Source organism: Haliotis rufescens, unplaced genomic scaffold, assembly GCF_023055435.1.
Source record: "Haliotis rufescens isolate VD_foot unplaced genomic scaffold, xgHalRufe1.0.p SCAF_8, whole genome shotgun sequence".
Taxonomy (NCBI): Eukaryota; Metazoa; Mollusca; class Gastropoda; order Lepetellida; family Haliotidae; genus Haliotis; species Haliotis rufescens.
In genome coordinates, this window is record NW_025964372.1 from 9,938,035 (window position 1) to 9,959,640 (window position 21,606).

Consider the following 21,606-nt stretch of genomic DNA (forward strand, 5'->3'; position numbering starts at 1 on the left):
GATGTTGCCGTTTAGTCTGGTTATGTGTATTTAGGCAAGGTATACATATAAAAGAAGAGAAAAATATATTCTTGGAAATCATCAGTTTATGGGACTTTAGCCAATTTGGTCCAATTTCAGTACTGTGAAAAAACCTGTAAAATTTAGTCAAAATTTGAAAATGCAATCTGGGATGTTGCCATTAAGTCTGGTTATGTGTATTTAGGCAAGGTATACATATAAAAGAAGAGAAAATTATATTCTTGGAAATCATCAGTTTATGGGACTTTAGCCAATTTGGTCCAATTTCAGTACTGTGAAAAAACCTGTAAAATTCAGTCCAAATTTAAAAATTCATTCTGGGATGTTGCCGTTTAGTCTGGTTATGTGTATTTAGGCAAGGTATACATATAAAAGAAGAGAAAAATATATTCTTGGAAATCATCAGTTTATGGGACTTTAGCCAATTTGGTCCAATTTCAATAATGTGAAAAAATCTTCAAAATTCAGTCAAAATGTGAAATTTCATTTTATGATGGAGCAGTTGAATTTTTCAATGTATTTTAAGGAAAGAAACAAATAGAAAAAAGAATAAAAATAATATCCTTTGAAATCACCTCATTATTGGACTTCAGCCAATTTGGTCCAGTTTCAGTAATTTGGAAAAAAAATAATATTATCTCAGTCAAAATTTGAAAACTTTATCTGTGATGGTTACTTAAGTTGATTATGTGTATTTCAGCATAGAACATACGAAAAAGTAAAATCCTTTGAAATCATCAATTTTAGTATTTAAGCCAATGTGTTCCATATTTCAATTGGGGGTGGAGGGGAATGGGTTGGTTAGCTCAGTGGTTGGTGAGCCTGCCTTCAGCCACTTGTTTCATCAGAGCGCTCACTGAAGATCCAGAGTTTGATTCCCATCAGCAGCAGTGGTGAAATTAGGATGCAATGCTACATTGCGAATGCATGCTGCATAACACCCTCTGTCAGCCAGATACCGGCATTGTCCTCCAGGTCTTACTACATCACTTAAATACCATGGTGGTGTTGGTTCTCCTACATTAAATCTGGACGTCGTGAGATCAGTGAAATATTCTGGAAAGCCACATTCAAACCCAACTCACTCACTCCCTCACTTTATTTTCAATAATTTGGAAAAATCTTATGAAATAATATCCTTTGAAATAATCAAATCAGGTAATTTTGAGAAGTCAAAGAAAGTGAGTTAAAATTTGAAACTTTATGCACGTGCTCTTTAACCCATCAGGCAATAAACCTATATGTATTCATGCCACACTGCTTGCATATATGTATGTGGACATCCAACCTGGTGTGTGAGACTTACAATAGATTATCTTTCTATGTCATTTCAGAAACAAAGACAAATTTCAATTATAACTTTTATTACTTCACAAGAAATATCAACAGAAGAGTCCTTCACATACCAGTAAGCACTCATTACAATCCTTACTCAATCCTCACTTTCATTCATACACTAACTCTGTAACAAAAAATCTGACTTAAAATATACATTGAAGAAGAGTTCTATTTTGCCTAATGAAACCATCAATACATTTCATGTACATAATACATGCTCAATCAAAAGTAGATGAGGTACAAATTCGTCCACGTGATTGTGTTTATAATTCACATTTAATTGTGGCAGAATATCTGTTACAAAAAGGGTAGTTGGAGACACATGCAGAAAACTAAATGTGGAAATGTTTTTGGTCTTTTTTAAATACAGAAGACAAATACATGAACCAACATTCACAACCATTCATTCACTCACACATGAACACTATTGTTGCATCATAAAGAAATTCATTGATCTTTAAATATTTTGTATTACTATTGTATGCAATGTATTCTCAAACAATTCTACCTTATTTTTATTTGAATAATATAATTAAAATAACAGAAAAATATTATCTGTTTTGACCCAGTAGAAGAAAATGATACCAAGTGAATAAATTCATGACAACTCTGTAAAATAGATCACAAGCAAACAACCTAATCATTAACTAACTTCAAAGGACATACATGTAACAAAGTCAACTTTACACAGAATAAACCCATATAGTATAAATATGTTCAGGCCAATGTGATGTCCAATATCAGTTAATGGCATTGTATATTGAAGCCCCTGTAGTCAAGAAAATACCTCTACGTGACAATCATGTTTTGGTAAATTGATTCATTAAAACCAGATACAATGTTTTCAAGTTCTATAGACTTAGATATGGACACCAACCTGCAAAAACATGTTACAATCTGAGCGCAAGAACTATATATGCAAGATTTGATGTTGAACTTCCAGTGTTTTACTAACATTTACTAACCTTTTTTAAGAACAGGTTTACTCAATTGTAAGTATTAATCAATGATGACATCAGCCAAAATTATTGATAATAACCAGAAAATGGTTACTGCTATGCTTTTCAAATGAACAAACTGATGATCATATGATGATCAAATCACACCTTTTAGGAAATTTACATCTAAATATATTTTAGCAAAGTTTATTTTGACATTCAATGTAAACTGCTAATGTTATTAAACAAACACTGATAACAAGAGTCATGAGAATATGACACATCCCCCTGCAGCCTCACAATATATCACCAATCTCATAAATAAGAATAAAAAATAAAAAGTTATAAAAAATTGTCTATATTCAAACATATCCAAAGTCACATCAACAATATCTGACTGATCATTTTCCAATTTGTTTTGAAGATATCATTAATATTCTTTCTTCTTTTAAAGAAATTCAACTCAACTGAATGTAACTCAAACTTTATTCCAGAAAAAGTAACAGCTTGAAACCTTAAAACATTGTTCAGTAGCAAAAGACAATTGTCCACTATCTGATTAATCATTCTGCATGTTTCATGAAAACATGTCTCATAATTCTTAAATTTTGATCTTGAACAACACCCCACTCCATCTAAATCCAAGTTCAAATTGTTTCAATGTCAACAGACAGACTTTCAATAAATCCAGAAATAGCTAAAAGCACAAGTTTACTGCTATAATGATACACATGCCTTTTCTTTATGATCAGGTTAGTTACAAGAACCGTTAAGATCTGTTTCTATAGTATACCCCTATTCTTTTTTCAATTATTGATTCACCAAAACATGCTACATCAAATAGTTTGGAAATTCATAAACATGGATAAGTTTAACACACACAATGATCTGCACTAACATGGTTTTACTATATTCAACTGAAATATACATCAATGGGAGGAGACTGAGGCATGTTCTATACACATATGTGAATGATTTGTTTGTTTGTTTGTTGTTTAACGCCACACTCAGCAATATTCCAGCTATATGATGGCGGTCTGTAAAATAATCAAGTCTGGACCAGACAATCCAGTGATTGACATCATGAGCATCGATCTATGCATTGGGGATCGATGACATGTATCAACCAAGTCAGCGAGCCTGACCACCCGATACTGTTAGTCGCCTTTTACAACAAGCATAGTCGCCTTTTACGGCAAGGATGGTTGCTGAAGACCTGTTCTGCCCTGGAATCTTCACGGGTCCATATGTGAATGAAAGAAAGGTACAGAGAACAACCAAACCACATCAAGGCATCAATGAGTTGGCTGCATTCATTAAAACAGTAACCCTTTCAAAGGAGCATCATAATTATGCAATTAAAGCTCTTTTGAATGCAATTCTGTCCTTTGACACTCTGGGTTGATTGAGGAGTAGGTTCTCCCTGTCAGTTTCTCAGCAAGGAATATGATTACTTCCTTAATGGCCACATACCGATGCAGTGCCATGCAGCCCTGTAATAAATTAGAGCATATTTATAACCAGACTCAATTTTAAGAATAAAATAAATATCTCCAGTTCCAGTTTCATAAATGTAAGTTGTAACTGGAATAATTGGAAATCATTTACTTGCCAAAAATTCAAAGAATTAGTTTTTTACAATTACAATGAATATATTTATTTTCAGTAGCTTCACTAGTTACATTGTACTTGATTATTACTTTACAAGACTATTATCTCATTCTTTGGTGTCTCCATTTTCACAATACTAAATGTTTTTCCAATGTGGGATATATTCTAACAAAATATGACTGAATTTCTGTTCCCTTTCACCAAATTGGTTCGTTTCTGTTTAGCATTCATTCCAGTGAGTGTTTAATAATAATGTATCTAACAACATTGTACCTATAACTATGTACCAGAAATCAAACAAGCAAACCTGTACACATAATACATACTATTATATTTCTGGAACATGTCTGCTTCAGATAATACAACCTAAAATTGTCAATAATTAAATGTGACAGACATGTTTGTTTTCCTAACTGAAGGAGACAAACAGGTATAGAGGATATTTGACTTTTCCTGTCGAATACAGTGTTTATCTCGTCGAGTGAAGTTGACTAGTTTGTATTTTCATGAGTGGCGTAGCCGCAAGTGTAAAAATTACACTTTTCAACTTCACGAGATGACATAAACACGGTATTCGACAGGAAAAGTCAAATGTTCTATTTATTCTATTCTTCCTTATTGCTGAATTTTATGAAAACCGGACCGATGACTCGCAAATTCAGTACATTCACTGTGTCAGTCGTCTTGTTGCCTGGTGATACACATTAAGTCATCACATTGTTTACTTTTTTATTTTGATATCTAACTCAGTGTAGATGCAGGTTTTATTTTAACCGATAAATGCAGTATTTCACCGATAGAAATAGAATAATAAATTGTATTTTCTGTGCTTACTGTGTGTACTCCATTGGAAGTTCCGGCACAGTAAAGATCTGAGTCACTGGCTTAGTGTAAGGGCGACTGAAAGGAATCAAAGGTGGTCAGTGACATTAATGTGAAATTTAGACCATGAGCAATTTTCAATGTATCAATTTCATCTGCATGTCTCATCAAATGATAAGCTTCTTCTGTGAATATGCTTTAGATGTAAACTTTTCCTAATCACATTTAACTACTGCTCTGTTCTCATTCATTTTGGTAAACACTGGTAAATATATGCTCATCACAACATGCATAAAACTGTGAATTTACACTGATTTTAAATTTGTGCCATTGGGGACTTTAGAAAAGAATCTACACTATTCACCATTATTCTTACCATTTATCTCTCACTAGACGGCGTGTCAAGGATTGCCCCAGCCACTGAAGTATGTGCCCATACATCTGAAACTTGTTTTGCCATGTATAAAGTACAATTCACTTCATCAACTATTTGCCATTTTTTCCCCCAAACATTTTACTTTAATCTTCATAAACACTTATATTTTACCTATATGCAGAAAAGTGTATGTCAGAAACAAAAGAACATGTACATTGTGTTTATTGCATAAGATGATGATTACTATCACAACATAAGAATTGTTACAGTCATGGGATTGAAACTTTTTCAACAATGAAATTTTGGAAATTTTCTCTACTAAATTGTGGACTTAGGACTTAATTGTGAACATTATCATTCTCATACTTTAATGAAATTTAGCTGTACATATGAATTCATTTTCTTACTTCAGCAGACACAAAATCTGACCCAAATCCAGCCTTGACTTCATGGTAGGGATACTTGGTAACAAACCAGTTGTGTCTCTCACCACGTCCTTGTCCCCACTGTAAAGACAAAAGTGCCTCAAGAATGCCACATTCATTTTATATTGACTGTTGTGTGATGTTGGTGTATATGTGACTGTTAACATTCAATGTGATATACAGGAATATCAACAACAGTGTTATATAAAAGGAAAGGATACATACATTGAATTGGTTTATTTTGGCCAGATGTGATGTGCATTTTTAGGACTTCAGATCATTCTCCATGGCCATGTACTTTATAGAGTATATTACCTGAACTTACCCTCTTAATGTAACTGCAAACTTCTGATTTCTGTGAAGAAAAGTCAAACAGTCAATTCATTAGACAGTTTCCGCTTTAACAGTTTCAATTTCAACAAGAATATAGTCGACGAAGTCATCTATATTCCCTGCCAACCTTAACATGTAATGGTCCGAAACCAGGTAAACTAACCCAACATTTTTTTAAGCCCAAGTTCAAAGAGCTGCCATGAAAACCTTAAAATAAAGCGTTCTAAAATTGTTGAATAGCAAAAGGCACCAGTTCAGCATGTGTTTGATTCAAAATACTAAATGGTTTAGCAGTTATTTTCTAGAAATTAACCCTACCCTCATAGAACCTAAGTCCAACTTGTTGCCATAAAAATGTTAAAAAAAAAAAACATTCAAAAATTTCTAAATATTAAAAGGCACCATTTCAGAATGTGCCTGGTAGACATGCTAAGTTTTGTTAGAAAGTATTGAACGTTTTTTCAGTTATACTCCGCGAACCAACCCCACCCTCATATTAATGTTAAGTCCAACTTGTTGCCATGGAAACTAAAAAAAAAATCAAAATTTATAAAGTCCTAAAACTAAAACAACAACTATTCACTCAGCCTGTCCATGATAGCAAAGACAAGGTACTGCAGGGTAGGAAACAGGGGGATCTCAGTTGAACTCATTAAGAAAGTCTAGCTGGCAGCTGAGTGTAGTTGGGAATTCTGGATAGTGTTGTGACAAATCAAACATAATTAATGTCAGAGATATGTATAATTAAGTTTAAGCATAAGATGTAGTCTGGCTGCAGAAACCATAACTCTGTGATGTTGCACCCTATAATTACTACCCCAATATGTGCAGCTGGTATACGGATTCCGCAGCTAGATGTTCTACAGTTTCCGCAGCTAGTTGTACTATGGTTTCCACAGCTAGATGTACTATGTTTTTTGCAGCTAGATGTACTATGTTTTTTGCAGCTAGATGTACTATGTTTTTTGCAGCTAGATGTACTACGGTTTCCGCAGCTAGATGTACTACAGTTTCCGCAGCTAGATGTACTATGTTTTTTGCAGCTAGATGTACTATGTTTTTTGCAGCTAGATGTACTACGGTTTCCGCAGCTAGATGTACTACAGTTTCCGCAGCTAGATGTACTATGTTTTTTGCAGCTAGATGTACTATGGTTTCCGCAGCTAGATGTACTATGGTTTCTGCAGATACATGTGTAATGGTAATACATGGTAATATCTCACCTTGTTTTCAAAGAAATCAGCTGTGACTCGAAGGGAACCTGAATAGTAAATTAAAGTAATTTTAGTATTAACATGATTAATCCGTATTGAAGTGACAATCAGTGGTGAAAGTGGGAGTGTGGACGCTCCCAAAGTAGAATTTCTTTTAATCATTCCCACACCAACACTGAGTTTGGAACCATGATAAAAACCATTGAAACAGAGAGAAAAATGGTTGAACTTTGATATAAGAGAATGCTTGGTTACTTGAAAATTGTCTTTGAAGCTGGCCAATTTTGGCCTTTTTAGGCTAATTTTGTACCACATTTTCTCCTCAAAAGACTAATCTAGTCACATAATTGGCATAATTTTATGTTTACAATGCAACCAGATGACATTTGCTTAGTTGTCCATCATGTTTCTGTAAATACCTGCAGAAATCACAAAGATTGGGCTTTACAGGCAAAACTTTGAACTGGGAGTGTGGACCAGGAGGCTCCCAATTTGGGGAGCCTAGGTGTCAAGTCTTAAGGGTCGGCTGACAAAGCCCACGTGACAACTATTTTAATAACGTCCACGGTTCCTGAAAAATCCATTGAGTGATAGATAACAATGATCAATCAATCAACGTATTATCAGTTAACCCTTTGAACAAAGTATGTTGTTTTTACATCGGCACTTCACGCCATAGTATGAGTGTATTCCCTTTGTTTTAGTAAACCTAGACATGTAAACACTTACTTTTGACATATCCACTGTGCAAGATAAAAGTGATTAATCAATCAACGTATTTTCTGTTAATCCTTTGATGACTAGGAACGATCTGTTGATTTACAAAAAAAAGTAAATCAACTGATCATTCACCTCTTGCTGGTCTGATATATGCATATTACATAACACACATTTCACCTCACTTCAAACCTGGATTTAGATTGAATAATTACCACAGACACAATAAATGCCAAATGGGAACCTTTGTCAGGTAATCTAAGTGATGCTACCACTAATTGTACCTGTAATAAATTCATTAACTGAGCATCAAGGGAATGAAGACAAATACACAAGTGTAGGGTTATACAAGAAAACGTGGATGACAACAAGGGAGTAGCAATCGTATTATCGACGCAATCTGAAATCTGAGAATGCTTTCTCTGCATGGATACCTTTTTTTATTATTAAACTTTAACCATCTGGGGTATTTCCAAATGACGACATCCGATGAGCTCCGCCGTTCTTTTTGTCTGTTTGTTTAGGCTGAAGAAATTAATTAACATGCGCCCTTTGTCGAAATCTTTATAGATCACAGTTAACCAATCAGTGTTTATGCAAAAATGCGTAAAACAAATATTGCCTCCAGTCTCCAAGTTTATTTGCTGTCCTTGCAGACGGTAGACCAGTCTCTGGTCACGCTCAGTTGCGTTGCATATCATCCGGGCACTCACGGGGGAAAAAACAATAACAAAGGCAACAACCAGTCCGGGGAATTGCGTTAGATCAGTGCCCCTTTAAATGTAGTTCACTGTAACAATATTCATTGTTAAAAAATATACAATATTCAGCCATAAGGCCTATGAGACACCTAAGACAATAATATTTAGATGCACTTCATAAGCATATTCATTGGGAAAATAAAATAAAAGCACATAAAACATAGGTGTCATTTTCCCGTGGTTTCAACACTAAAAGTGTTCTCATTTTGGTTTTAATAAAAGAATGTTAGATTATGAATACACAATGCCATTTAGAAAGTGGTCAAATGTAACTAATGTTATATTTGGGATAACACTTTCTGAGTAAAGTACAGATTCTAGTACTTTTAGTACTTTTGGGGGGTTGAGTCCCGTGCAGGATTCGAACCCACACCTGCCAGGGTGAGGCACCTAATCGCCAGCACACAAAGTCAGCCACTCAGCCACCGAGGCTTCCACAAAAATGAAAGTCCGACAACTTACAAGAATCTGTACTTTACTAAGAAAGTGTTATCCCAAATATAATATTAGTTACAATGTTAGATTAGCTAGGTATATGATCTTGAATGTGATGTCCTGATGGAAAAACAAATGTTTAATTAAACACATCTTTTCTTTTCATTGAGAATATTATGCCTAATTGATAAAGCTTGAATATTTGATACTTATAAAGAAATTTACAGTGCTTGATCTCTGTGAACTGGCACAAATGAAATAACTTTCTCGTAATGAAATCATTTCAGAGAGGATCCATGGTGCAGCATCCTTACATATAACATGTAAGACATGAGTGAGTATTGTTTTTTACGCCGCTTTTTGCAATATTCCAGCAATATCACGGCGGGGGACACCAGAAATGGGCTTCACTCATTGTACCCATGTCGTGAATCAAACCCGGGTCTTCGGCATGACGAGCGATCGCTTTCACCACTAGGCAACCCGACCGCCCCTGTAAGACATGAAGCAAAATCTTTCAGTAATGATAGAAACATTTAATTTTTAAAATATTAATCAGATAATGAAAGCAGAACAGCATGAGGTGAATACATTCTAAATGTATGTGTATGATGCACTAGTCACCCCTTGTCAGAGGCCATTAAACACTTTACAGGGGTAGAAACTAACAGTTTTAGTCCTCTAGTCCTTGATAACAAGTAGCAAAAGCCTTATAAACGGCAAATTTCTACTAGTCCTTATGATACCTTAACCATTGGGCAGTTTGGCAAGAACTACAGGACTAGTGCCAATTTCTAACGCTGCTTTATGTCAATTATCTCTCACTCATAATCATTAAAATCAGGGTATTTCAGCATATCAAAACTTGGGTGTTTGAAAATTTAATCTTATTATATGCAAAGTAGTTAAATACTGTGTTTTCTCAGACAAAAAGTGATATTTTCACTGCAGTGAAATATAATTTTTCTCGTCACTGCACTGAATTCAATTGTGTGATATCACTGCTATACAGCAAGTACAATGGCATGATGACACCGAAACAATCACATGACATCACTTGAACAATTTCGTGATGTCACTGACAATGATAAGACGTTGCAACAAGATGCGATGTTGGGAAAATTTGTACTGTGATCAGCATATTTGAATGTGTAATTTTCATAAAAATAGCATATAATATAAAGGACATTGCGAAACTTGAAATATCCTCTATTATTGTCAGAATCATAAGAAGAAGCTGTACACCAATTCTGAAGGCAATGACTGGTTAATGACAAAGTAATATGAAAAAACTATTAGTTCTTCTACAAGCATAGCTAAAAGCTGGTGTCATAGCAGCCATACTGAATTTTGTTTTAAGGCATACTATATTTTTAAAGTGGAAAGCCCACATCCTTTTAGAAAAGATATAATAAATACAATGCCTGATAAACCAAGATGATTTCCAGAAAGAAAAAAAGCTTGACATGACCATTAACAAATTTTAAACTGGTAGACATCATTAATGACCAAGAATCTAGCCAAACTGCAATTCTTTTTCAAACAACCATGAGCGTTGCCTTCCCATTATGCCTACTGGTTAAACAAACACACCATACAGTTGAGTAAATGCTAATTACCACCGGTCACCCCTCCTGACTAAGTTAGTTAACCTGTCTAAAGGTAGACAGATTAGGAATAGAATCATTGACAAATGTAGGTTCTCACTTGTACATGTATAAACATGCATAAAGAAATGCAAGAATACATGTCATGCAGGAGTACAATCAATATATTTCTATGTAGCTTCAAATGAATGTACATGTATGTAATTTCCACACACCATTTTAATGATGCCATTATGTTTTTTATGAATCATTTGCCTATGACCGGATGTTGTATTTTTAGTAACCCATTATGTATAGTTTGTTTGTTTGTGCCATAATAACAAAATAAGTTTCTTTTTCTTCTGATAATTTTTATGCTCATCATCATAAATGGTTTGTTTTCAGCTTTACAACAACATATTTCACTGATGGTATTATTATTATTATTTTTTATGCTAAGAGAACATAATTACAAATGTACTAAGTTGTGTGCATTTTACCTACATATCTTGTTTTTATACATTTTCATAATGTGTTAACTTCAAAATGTTCACAACACTACATAAAGTGTAATCATGAAGACACGACCTTGGTTCATGATGTTATCAGTAGGAGACCATTTCTCTATAAATTGTCACTGTGTCAGTACCTAAAGTGAATGTTTAACATTTTATTTTCACAATATTCCATGTACGTGGTCTTATTCTACTTTCTAGACCAGTTCATTTTCACATGGGTAAGCTAAGTTTATTACATATTTGTCAGTAGGCATAATGGCAGTGAAACCCATCAACATCCTGCTATGACCAACATATTGATTTTTTTCAAAATCAAAATCCATCTTTGTTGTGGAGAAACATATCATAACTGTACTTTCAAACTCTGGAATTTTGAAAGTTAGTAGATTTTGAGAAGATAAGTGTCTAGCTGAAATATAAAGAGGATAGTTTCAAAATGAAAACCTTACTTTGTTGGTGCCAGACCCATAGGAACAGACGATGGCCCAATCCCCATAACAAAAGCTCACTTTAATGTTGTCAAGGTGAGCTTAAAATGCAATGAAATCATACTTTATTCGATGTTCTACTGAAATGAAAGTGATACTTAAACTTTGTACTGCCAGTATTAGCATAATTTTTTCACAAATGAAGAAGCCATATTCAAAGAATATATTTCTATCACTTATCTGTCTCTTCACTGTAGGATACAAGATGTTCTCAGATGTGGATGTTGTTGCTCCTGAATTACATATTGAAGATGTCATGACGTTTAATACAGCACTTAACCAGCTGTAATATTGGAACATGATTCAATTCAACACATGTCCAACCACTACAACATGGAGAACTTCTGCATTACTATCGGGAAGCTTCTGAATGTGGACAAATCTGTTCCATCAACATGAGGAAACCTGAAATGACAAAAATAAAGTATGTGATGCAGGACCAAATTAGCTAAAATCCCATAAATTGATGATTCCAATGGATTTTCTTTTCTTTTTTAATACATACTCCTCACTTCAATACACATAATCAGACAAAACTGCAACATTTCAGAATGAATTTTTAAATTTTGCCTAAATTTTAAAGATTTCTTCCAAATTACTGAAACTGGACCAAATTGGCGAATGTCCTATAAACTGATGATATCAAAGGATATAATTTTTTCTTCTTTATGTTTATACCTTGCCTAAATACACATAACCCGACTAAATGGCAACATCCCAGAATGAATTTTTAAATTTGACTGAATTTTACAGATGTTTTCCAAATTACTGAAATTGGACCAAATTGGCTAAAGTTCAGTATTGAGATGATTTCAAAGCATATGATTTTTTGTGGTTTTTTTTCTATTTGTTTCTTGCCTTAAAATACATTACAAGACTAAACTGCTCCATCATATTAATGAAATTTCAAATTTGGACTGAATTTTGAAGATTCTTCCACAGTACTGAAATTGGACCAAATTGGCTAAAGTCCTATAAACTGATGATTTCAAAGGATATAATTTTTCTTCTTTTATGTTTATACCTTGCCTAAATATACATAACCAGACTAAATGGCAACATCCCAGAATGAATTTTAAATTTTGACTGAATTTTACACATTTTTTTCCAAATTACTGAAACTGGACCAAATTGGCTAAAGTCCAATAATGAGATGATTTCAAATATATTATTTTTTCTCCTTTTATATCTATTCCTTGCCTAAATACACATAACCAGACTAAACGACAACATCCCAGATTGAATTCTTAAATTTGGACTGAATTTTGAAGATTTTTTCCAAATTACTGAAACTGGACCAAATTGGCTGAAGTCCAATAATGAGGTGATTACAAAGGATATTATTTCTATTCTTTTTTCTATTTGTTTCTTGCCTTAAAATACAGTGTAAGACTAAACTGCTCCATCAAAAAATGAAATTTCAATTTTTGACTGAATTTTGAAGATTTTTTCACAGTACTGAAATTGGACCTAATTGGCCAAAGTCCCATAAACACATGATTTCCAAGAATACATATTTCTCTTCTTTTATATGTATACCTTGCCTAAATACACATAACCAGACTAAATGGCAACATCCCAGAATGAACTTTCAAATTTTGACTAAATTTTGCAGATTTTTTCACAGTACTGAAATTGGACCAAATTGGCTAAAGTCCCATAAACTGATGATTTCAAAGAATATATTTTTCTCTTCTTTTATATGTATATCTTGCCTAAATACACATAACCAGACTTAATGGCAACATCCCAGAATGAATTTTTAAATTTTGACTGAATTTTGAAGATTTTTTCACAGAACTGAAATTGGACCAAATTGGCTAAAGTCCCATAAACAGATGATTTCCAAGAATATAATTTTCTCTTCTTTTATATGTATACCTTGCCTAAATACACATAACCAGACTTAATGGCAACATCCCAGAATGAATTTTTAAATTTTGACTGAATTTTGAAGATTTTTTCACATTTCTGAAATTGGACCAAATTGGCTAAAGTCCCATAAACTGATGATTTCCAAGAATATAATTTTCTCTTCTTTTATATGTATACCTTGCCTAAATACACATAACCAGACTTAATGGCAACATCCCAGAATGAATTTTTAATTTTGGACTAAATTTTGAAGATTTTTTCACAGTACTGAAATTGGACCAAATTGGCTAAAGTCCCATAAACAGATGATTTCCAAGAATATAATTTTCTCTTCTTTTATATGTATACCTTGCCTAAATACACATAACCAGACTTAATGGCAACATCCCAGAATGAATTTTTAAATTTTGACTGAATTTTGAAGATTTTTTCACATTTCTGAAATTGGACCAAATTGGCTAAAGTCCCATAAACAGATGATTTCCAAGAATATAATTTTCTCTTCTTTTATATGTATACCTTGCCTAAATACACATAACCAGACTTAATGGCAACATCCCAGAATGAATTTTTAATTTTGGACTAAATTTTGAAGATTTTTTCACAGTACTGAAATTGGACCAAATTGGCTAAAGTCCCATAAACAGATGATTTCCAAGAATATAATTTTCTCTTCTTTTATATGTATACCTTGCCTAAATACACATAACCAGACTTAATGGCAACATCCCAGAATGAAATTTTAAATTTGGACTAAATTTTGAATTTCTTTTCACAGTACTGAAATTGGACCAAATTGGCTAAAGTCCCATAAACTGATGATTTCCAAGAATATAATTTTCTCTTCTTTTATATGTATACCTTGCCTAAATACACATAACCAGACTTAATGGCAACATCCCAGATTGCATTTTCAAATTTTGACTGAATTTTAGAGATTTTTTCACATTTCTGAAATTGGACCAAATTGGCTAAAGTCCCATAAACTGATTATTTCCAAGAATATAATTTTCTCTTCTTTTATATGTATACCTTGCCTAAATACACATAACCAGACTTAATGGCAACATCCCAGAATGAATTTTTAAATTTGGACTAAATTTTGAAGATTTTTTCACAGTACTGAAATTGGACCAAATTGGCTAAAGTCCCATAAACTGATGATTTCCAAGAATATAATTTTCTCTTCTTTTATATGAATATCTTGCCTAAATACACATAACCAGACTTAATGGCAACATCCCAGAATGAATTTTTAAATTTGTACTAAATGTTGAATTTCTTTTCACAGTACTGAAATTGGACCAAATTGGCTAAAGTCCCATAAACTGATGATTTCCAAGAATATATTTTTCTCTTCTTTTATATGTATACCTTGCCTAAATACACATAACAAGACTTAATGGCAACATCCCAGAATGAATTTTTAAATTTGGACTGAATTTTACAGATTTATTCCAAATTACTGAAACTGGACCAAATTGGCTAAAGTCCAATAATGAGGTGATTTCAAAGGATATAATTTTTATTCTTTTTTCTATTTGTTTCTTGCCTTAAAATACATTGAAAGACTAAACTGCTCCATCAAAAAATGAAATTTCAATTTTTGACTGAATTTTGAAGAATTTTTCACAGTACTGAAATTGGACCAAATTGGCTAAAGTCCCATAAACTGATGATTTCCAAGAATATATATTTCTCTTCTTTTAAATGTATACCTTGCCTAAATACACATAACCAAACTAAATGGCAACATCCCAGATTGCATTTTCAAATTTTGACTGAATTTTGAAGATTTTTTCAAAGTACTGAAATTGGACCAAATTGGCTAAAGTCCCATAAACTGATGATTTCAAAGGATATAATATTTTCTTCTTTTATGTTTATACCTTGCCTGAATACACATAACCAGACTAAACGGCAACATCCCAGACTGCATTTTCAAATTTTGACTGAATTTTAGAGATTTTTTCACAGTACTGAAATTGGACCAAAGTTGCTAAAGTCCCATAAACTGATGATTTCAAAGGATATAATTTTCTCTTCTTTTATGTTTATACCTTGCCTAAATACACATAACCAGACTAAACGACAACATCCCAGAATGAATTTTCTGCATTACTGTGGGGAAACTTCTGAATGCGGACGAATCTGTTCTATTCACATGGAGAAACCTGAAATGAAAAAAATAAAGTATGTGATGCTAAAATCCAATAAATTGATGAGTCCAATGGATATTTTGTCTTTTTTAATACATACTCCTCGCTTAAATACACATCATCAGACAGAACTGCAACATTTGAAATTGAATTTTTAAATTTTGACTGACTTTTAAAGATATTTTCCAAATTACTGAAACTGGACCAAATTGGCCAAAGTCCCATAAACTGAATATTTCAAGGGATATTATTTTTCCTTTTTTCCTATTCATTCGTTGCCTTAAAACACATCATGAGACATAAGAGCTACATCACAGATTGAATTATCAAATTTGGACTGAATTTAAAAATATTTCCCAAATTTCAGAAATTGGATCAAATTGTCTAAAGTCCCATTAATTGGTGATATTAGGATATTATTTTTCCTTCTTTTATATATCCGTGCCTAAATACACATCACCAGACAAAACAGCAACATCCGAGATTGAATTTTTAAATTTTGACTGAATTTTAAAAAGTGGACCAAATTGGCTCAAGTCCAATAATGAGATGATTTATAAAGGATATTATTTTTCTTTTTGCTACTTGTCTTAAAATACACCATCAGGCTAAACTGCTCCATCCTAAAATGAAATTTCAGATTTTGACTTCATTTTACAGGTTTTTCTAAAGTACTTGCTATTATATTGTTAAATATTGAACGATAGAAACGTTTTTTAAACTGAATGGCGGTATATTTTTGTATTGTCACATCATTTATTTCATCAAGAAAAAAATTGAATCAATAAACGTAAGATCATTTTCAGCAGGTTGTGCTCAGTGATGATGAGTGGGGCTTGCAAAAAAAAGCTGCTTTTTGAAAAAATAATTGTAACAGCGGTACTCGTCTCAAAGATAAGGGTGTACTTGTTGGGTCAGAAGGGATTTATTTTCAATGGGCGTAGAGTGAGAACTTCACGATAGTCCGGATCTGCCCTAAAACATACATAATTTGATATAAATATCATGGGTATGGACAGTATAAAGGCACAAGATAACAACAATAATAATAATACATTTAGATCTATAGTTACTTACTTTTGGCATATATATTTGAACAAGTCCTTCCAGATAAAACAAAGTACAGTCTATACATAGTTAATCATGCATACCTTGTCTCAGGGACGCAGGCTGGAACCTCCTTTATTGATGTACAGTGAATAGCCCTGCACAAATAAGTATACTACATATAGATATATTACATATCCGCCGTTACACTAGTGTGTATGAAATACAAGCAAAATAAATTCTACAAAAGACTATACATATATACATGATACATATACATGTATCTCTTCTAACCAGTTTATATCTATTTTATAAAATGTACACTTGGCTATTACCTCAGTCAAATACACAGTTAGGGTAAAAGGTAAAATAAATTCCTACGTGCACAAAATAAGTCAACAGCACAATATGTCTACTGAACAGTAAACAGTCACATGTCTAATGTCACACAAAAACATTGTTATTAACTCTGAACAGACAAGCTATGTTAGATCTACGTAGCTGAGGAAAATGACAATAGGACATTTCTTGGAAAATCTCTGATGTTTAGAATTTTCAATAGGACATTCCCATAGACTGCTGTATAATTTCTACAAAATCAATGGGACATTTGTGACAATGGGTAGGCAAATATCCTTAATATTGGACGATCTGTATCACTGGTAACGTTACTTGAAGGCTTGTTGCAAGCGAGATTTCGTACAGTTCAAACATCGTGACACTGAAAGGGCCTTGATCTAATCAGTGTGTGAGGACGCCTGGCGTGCTAAATAAGAAACAGACCTTTACTATCTGGTCATAAGTTTACAACATTCACAGGCTTCGTAGGACAGGTTAAAATCAAACAATGCGCTATTGAAAAAGCATAAACAAATATAGATGTATATGCCAGACGGCTCCTTCGCATTATCAAGGGAGGTAACTCTTAATACGTTTTGCTGCCCACTATCAATGTTCTCTTTGCGACACATGAATGGTTTCATAGCTGGGTAATACTTTAGAATGTTGGAACATCATTGGCCCAACATTGTTGTATGTTTGTAAGAGTCTGATATCGCAAACAAAATTTATTCTACAATATTAACACGTAATTTCCATTTTTTTTCTTTGTTCGTCGAAAAGCTTCTCACAGTTTTGTATCAACTGGTAAAGTGGCCCGCAGAAAGTGGGTTGAAATAAAATTGTGGATCGGTTAGTCAAAATGGGCCTAGTCAAAACGGGCCGTTACAGACGTCTGTAGCGACCAGAACTGGGATACGACCAGAACTGGGATAAACACCGTAGAGAATTATATCTGTGGCATGCAACTATGTGTTTAATTGACAAACATTTAATAAGAGCAAAATCATCTGTACTTCTTGTGTTTTGTATTTTTACTCCGTTCTGCAAAGTGCGCCAATGGCAATGCTACTGACTCGATGTCCGACATTTGCAGCTAAATATAGCAGCGTATAAAAGTGGTAATGCGGAACTAAAGCGGAATACAATATCGCTCATGACAAAATGCAATTCCTGTAAATATGGTCGTGTTGCTTATTATCTGTAATTACTGCCCATTGCCATGTTTAATTTCTAACCATGATATCACTCCCAAATGTATTATTTAATTGTCTATCATATCATAACCTTTGTGAGGTGGTGACATGTTTAATAACAGAGTAAATTTTCTGTTAAATAGCTATCTTGGCCACTTCTGAACACAGTGTTTCCTACAAAAATGCAAAAGCCAAATGAAAATAAAATTATTCTCTAATTTATGTATTTTAAAGTTGTTATGCCACTCATTGGTGGGGATACAAGCGTAATAATTCAAGTTCCTATATAGGATGTTTGTGTTATGCAATTTTGCAAGAGTTATGAGAGTTCGACATATTTCTTCTCATACACAGTAAAACAGCAGGTAAATGTCTAGGAATAAATACTCATGACATTGTACAATAGGCCATGATGTTCACAAAATATATGTGGGAGGGTATGTACATCAATATAATAATATTAATTATTTTGAATATAACTAAGTGTGTCATTTAACATCAAACAATGAATACTCAACATGTCAGAGTTGAAAGGGGTACAGTTAAATTTGTACTGTTCAAGGGATTTCTAAGCCCCATCACCTCACAGCCCTCTGGCAACTGATGTGTGTATTTTTGTTTGTATTCTCAAGTCCCAAAGTCATTTTTTGTAAATATTACTATCATTATCATGTTAGATTTTAGTGGTAACAATTATTCAAAATCACTCCATTTGATTATTGTGTACATGATGATAAAAGCAACTATTTTCTTATATTAATGGTGGAGGTACATGTAACTGCTTCCAGGCATAGCAGATGCAGGATGTGAGAAAGTTTGTGCTTCATCTTAGAAGTCTAACTTAAAAAATAAAAGAAACTAATTACATATAGAAATATTAGAGTAGAAATTGTTGAAAAAGATTTCTCTTGTTAAAAAAAGATTTCTTTAATGTTCCTTTGATTCACCCACAACACTATTCTTTTTCTCATTGTTTTAAAGGAAAAAATACATATGTAATAACCGGTATGATAAAATCTCCTTCCTGGTCAGTATTAAAATAACTGGGAAACTCATTGAACCATTCCTGGTAGCTTATTGACATATATACGTTGAAGCTTTCAAAACCGTTTTGCCAGCAAAATGCCCTCATATTTCTGGGGAGACCATATGGAATCTAAATGATATTATTTAATATGATTGAAATATTTAGAAAGGTTTCAAAATTACCAACTTAAGACAGATAACATATATTTAATAAACCCATTACTAATAGAGAACTGAACTTGTTATCTCATGCTCTGTCATCATTGACATTAAAATTTGCAAGACAAAGCAACAGTAAGAGTTATCCTCCCTTTACAACTTGATCAAAATGGTCGTCTGGTCCTTGCTGTTGAAGGCCAAGTGGCTGAAGTTTCTAAGATAATATTTCTTTGAAAGACGAGAATGTGTAGGTAAGTCATTATACCTTTACTTTTTACCTTTTTTCTGTGGTTTCTATCAAGGCAGATACAGACCTAGCACAATGTCATACATTGTGCAGTCAGTCCCTCCATGATGATCAGTTAGCCTATTACAGCTGTGAAGGGGACGAAGCTTTTTTTAAAACTATGTAGTTTCATATTCAAAGCTTATTGTCAAAGTACATGTTTCTCAAAGGTTGTAAATGTGATTGACAATGTTCAGAAAACAAAACTCTCAAGATTCCTTTCATTCTTGAAAGCATAACATTTATGCCACTTCTGGTTGAGGGGATGTGAGTAATAATATAGTCAACAATCTCTTAACATTAGCAATATTGACCCATAGCATTCAGATTCTCCTCACAGGTTTGAAAGGTTATTTACTATCATCAGCCAAGAAGAAATCTTAATATTCCATTAATTGTAGATTTTAAAGGTGTTATCCCATTTCTGGTCAAGGTTATATGAATAATAATATAGTAAAAAAATCTCTTAAAATTAGAAATCTTGACTCAAAGTGTTCAGGCTTTGCTCACAGGTTTGAAATGTTATTTACTGTCATCAGCCAAGAAGAAATCTTAATATTCCATTAATTGTAGATTTTAAAGGTGTTATCCCATTTCTGGTCAAGGTTATATGAATAATAATATAGTAAAAAAATCTCTTAAAATTAGAAATCTTGACTTAAAGTGTTCAGGCTTTGCTCACAGGTTTGAAATGTTATTTACTGTCATCAGCCTAGAAGAAATCTTAATATTCCATTAATTGTAGATTTTAAAGGTGTTATCCCATTTCTGGTCAAGGTTATATGAATAATAATATAGTAAAAAAATCTCTTAAAATTAGAAATCTTGACTCAAAGTGTTCAGGCTTTGCTCACAGGTTTGAAATGTTATTTACTGTCATCAGCCAAGAAGAAATCTTAATATTCCATTAATTGTAGATTTTAAAGGTGTTATCCCATTTCTGGTCAAGGTTATATGAATAATAATATAGTAAAAAAATCTCTTAAAATTAGAAATCTTGACTCAAAGTGTTCAGGCTTTGCTCACAGGTTTGAAATGTTATTTACTGTCATCAGCCAAGAAGAAATCTTAATATTCCATTAATTGTAGATTTTAAAGGTGTTATCCCATTTCTGGTCAAGGTTATATGAATAATAATATAGTAAAAAAATCTCTTAAAATTAGAAATCTTGACTCAAAGTGTTGAGGCTTTGCTCACAGGTTTGAAATGTTATTTACTGTCATCAGCCTAGAAGAAATTCTTAAGATTTCATTAATTGTAGATTTTAAAGGTGTTATCCCATTTCTGGTCAAGGTTATATGAATAATAATATAGTAAAAAAATCTCTTAAAATTAGAAATCTTGACTTAAAGTGTTCAGGCTTTGCTCACAGGTTTGAAATGTTATTTACTGTCATCAGCCTAGAAGAAATCTTAAGATTTCATTAATTGTAGATTTTAAAGGTGTTATCCCATTTCTGGTCAAGGGCAGATGAGTGATGATATAGTTAAAAATCTCTTAAAATTAGAGGGGGCACAGGTGGCCGTGTCTGTGCAGAGTTGCGTCCCTTGGATCCGCCAGCAACCATGATGGTTGGTTCGAATCCCGGTTCACCCCAATAATGCTTCTAGGTTTGTCAGCACCATCACTTTGGGCTTTCCTCCCACATTAAGCTGACACACCGTGATATAACTGGAATAATGTTAAAAGTGGTGTTAAACCCAACTCACTTAAAAATTAGAAATATTGACCCATTGCATTCAGATTCTGCTCACAAACTAGAAATGTGCTTTGCTATCAGCAGCCAAGAGAAAATCTTAAGATTCCATTAATTGTAGATTTTAAAGGCGTTATCCCATTTCTGGTCAAGGTTATATGAGTAATGATATTGTAGAAAATCTCTTAGAATTAGAAATATTGACCCATTGCATTCAGATTCTGCTCACAAGTTTCAAA

The 21,606-nt window shown here is 33.1% G+C and overlaps 2 protein-coding genes across 2 annotated transcripts in view; one reads left to right on the forward strand and one right to left on the reverse strand.

Moving 5' to 3' along the window:
- LOC124121440 (deleted in malignant brain tumors 1 protein-like) overlaps window positions 1-21,606 on the forward strand; it is a 105,820-nt gene that overhangs the window by 12,621 nt on the left and 71,593 nt on the right. The gene's annotated exons all lie outside the window — the stretch shown is intronic.
- Window positions 3,485-7,673, reverse strand: LOC125376840. Its single transcript, XM_048389034.1, has 6 exons — window positions 7,088-7,673; window positions 5,857-5,886; window positions 5,514-5,612; window positions 5,107-5,171; window positions 4,743-4,808; window positions 3,485-3,790 (listed from the first exon to the last, which is right to left on the reverse strand). Exons 1-6 carry the CDS (start codon window positions 7,391-7,393, stop codon window positions 3,748-3,750), a joined length of 609 nt encoding a protein of 202 aa, XP_048244991.1. The 5' UTR covers window positions 7,394-7,673; the 3' UTR covers window positions 3,485-3,747.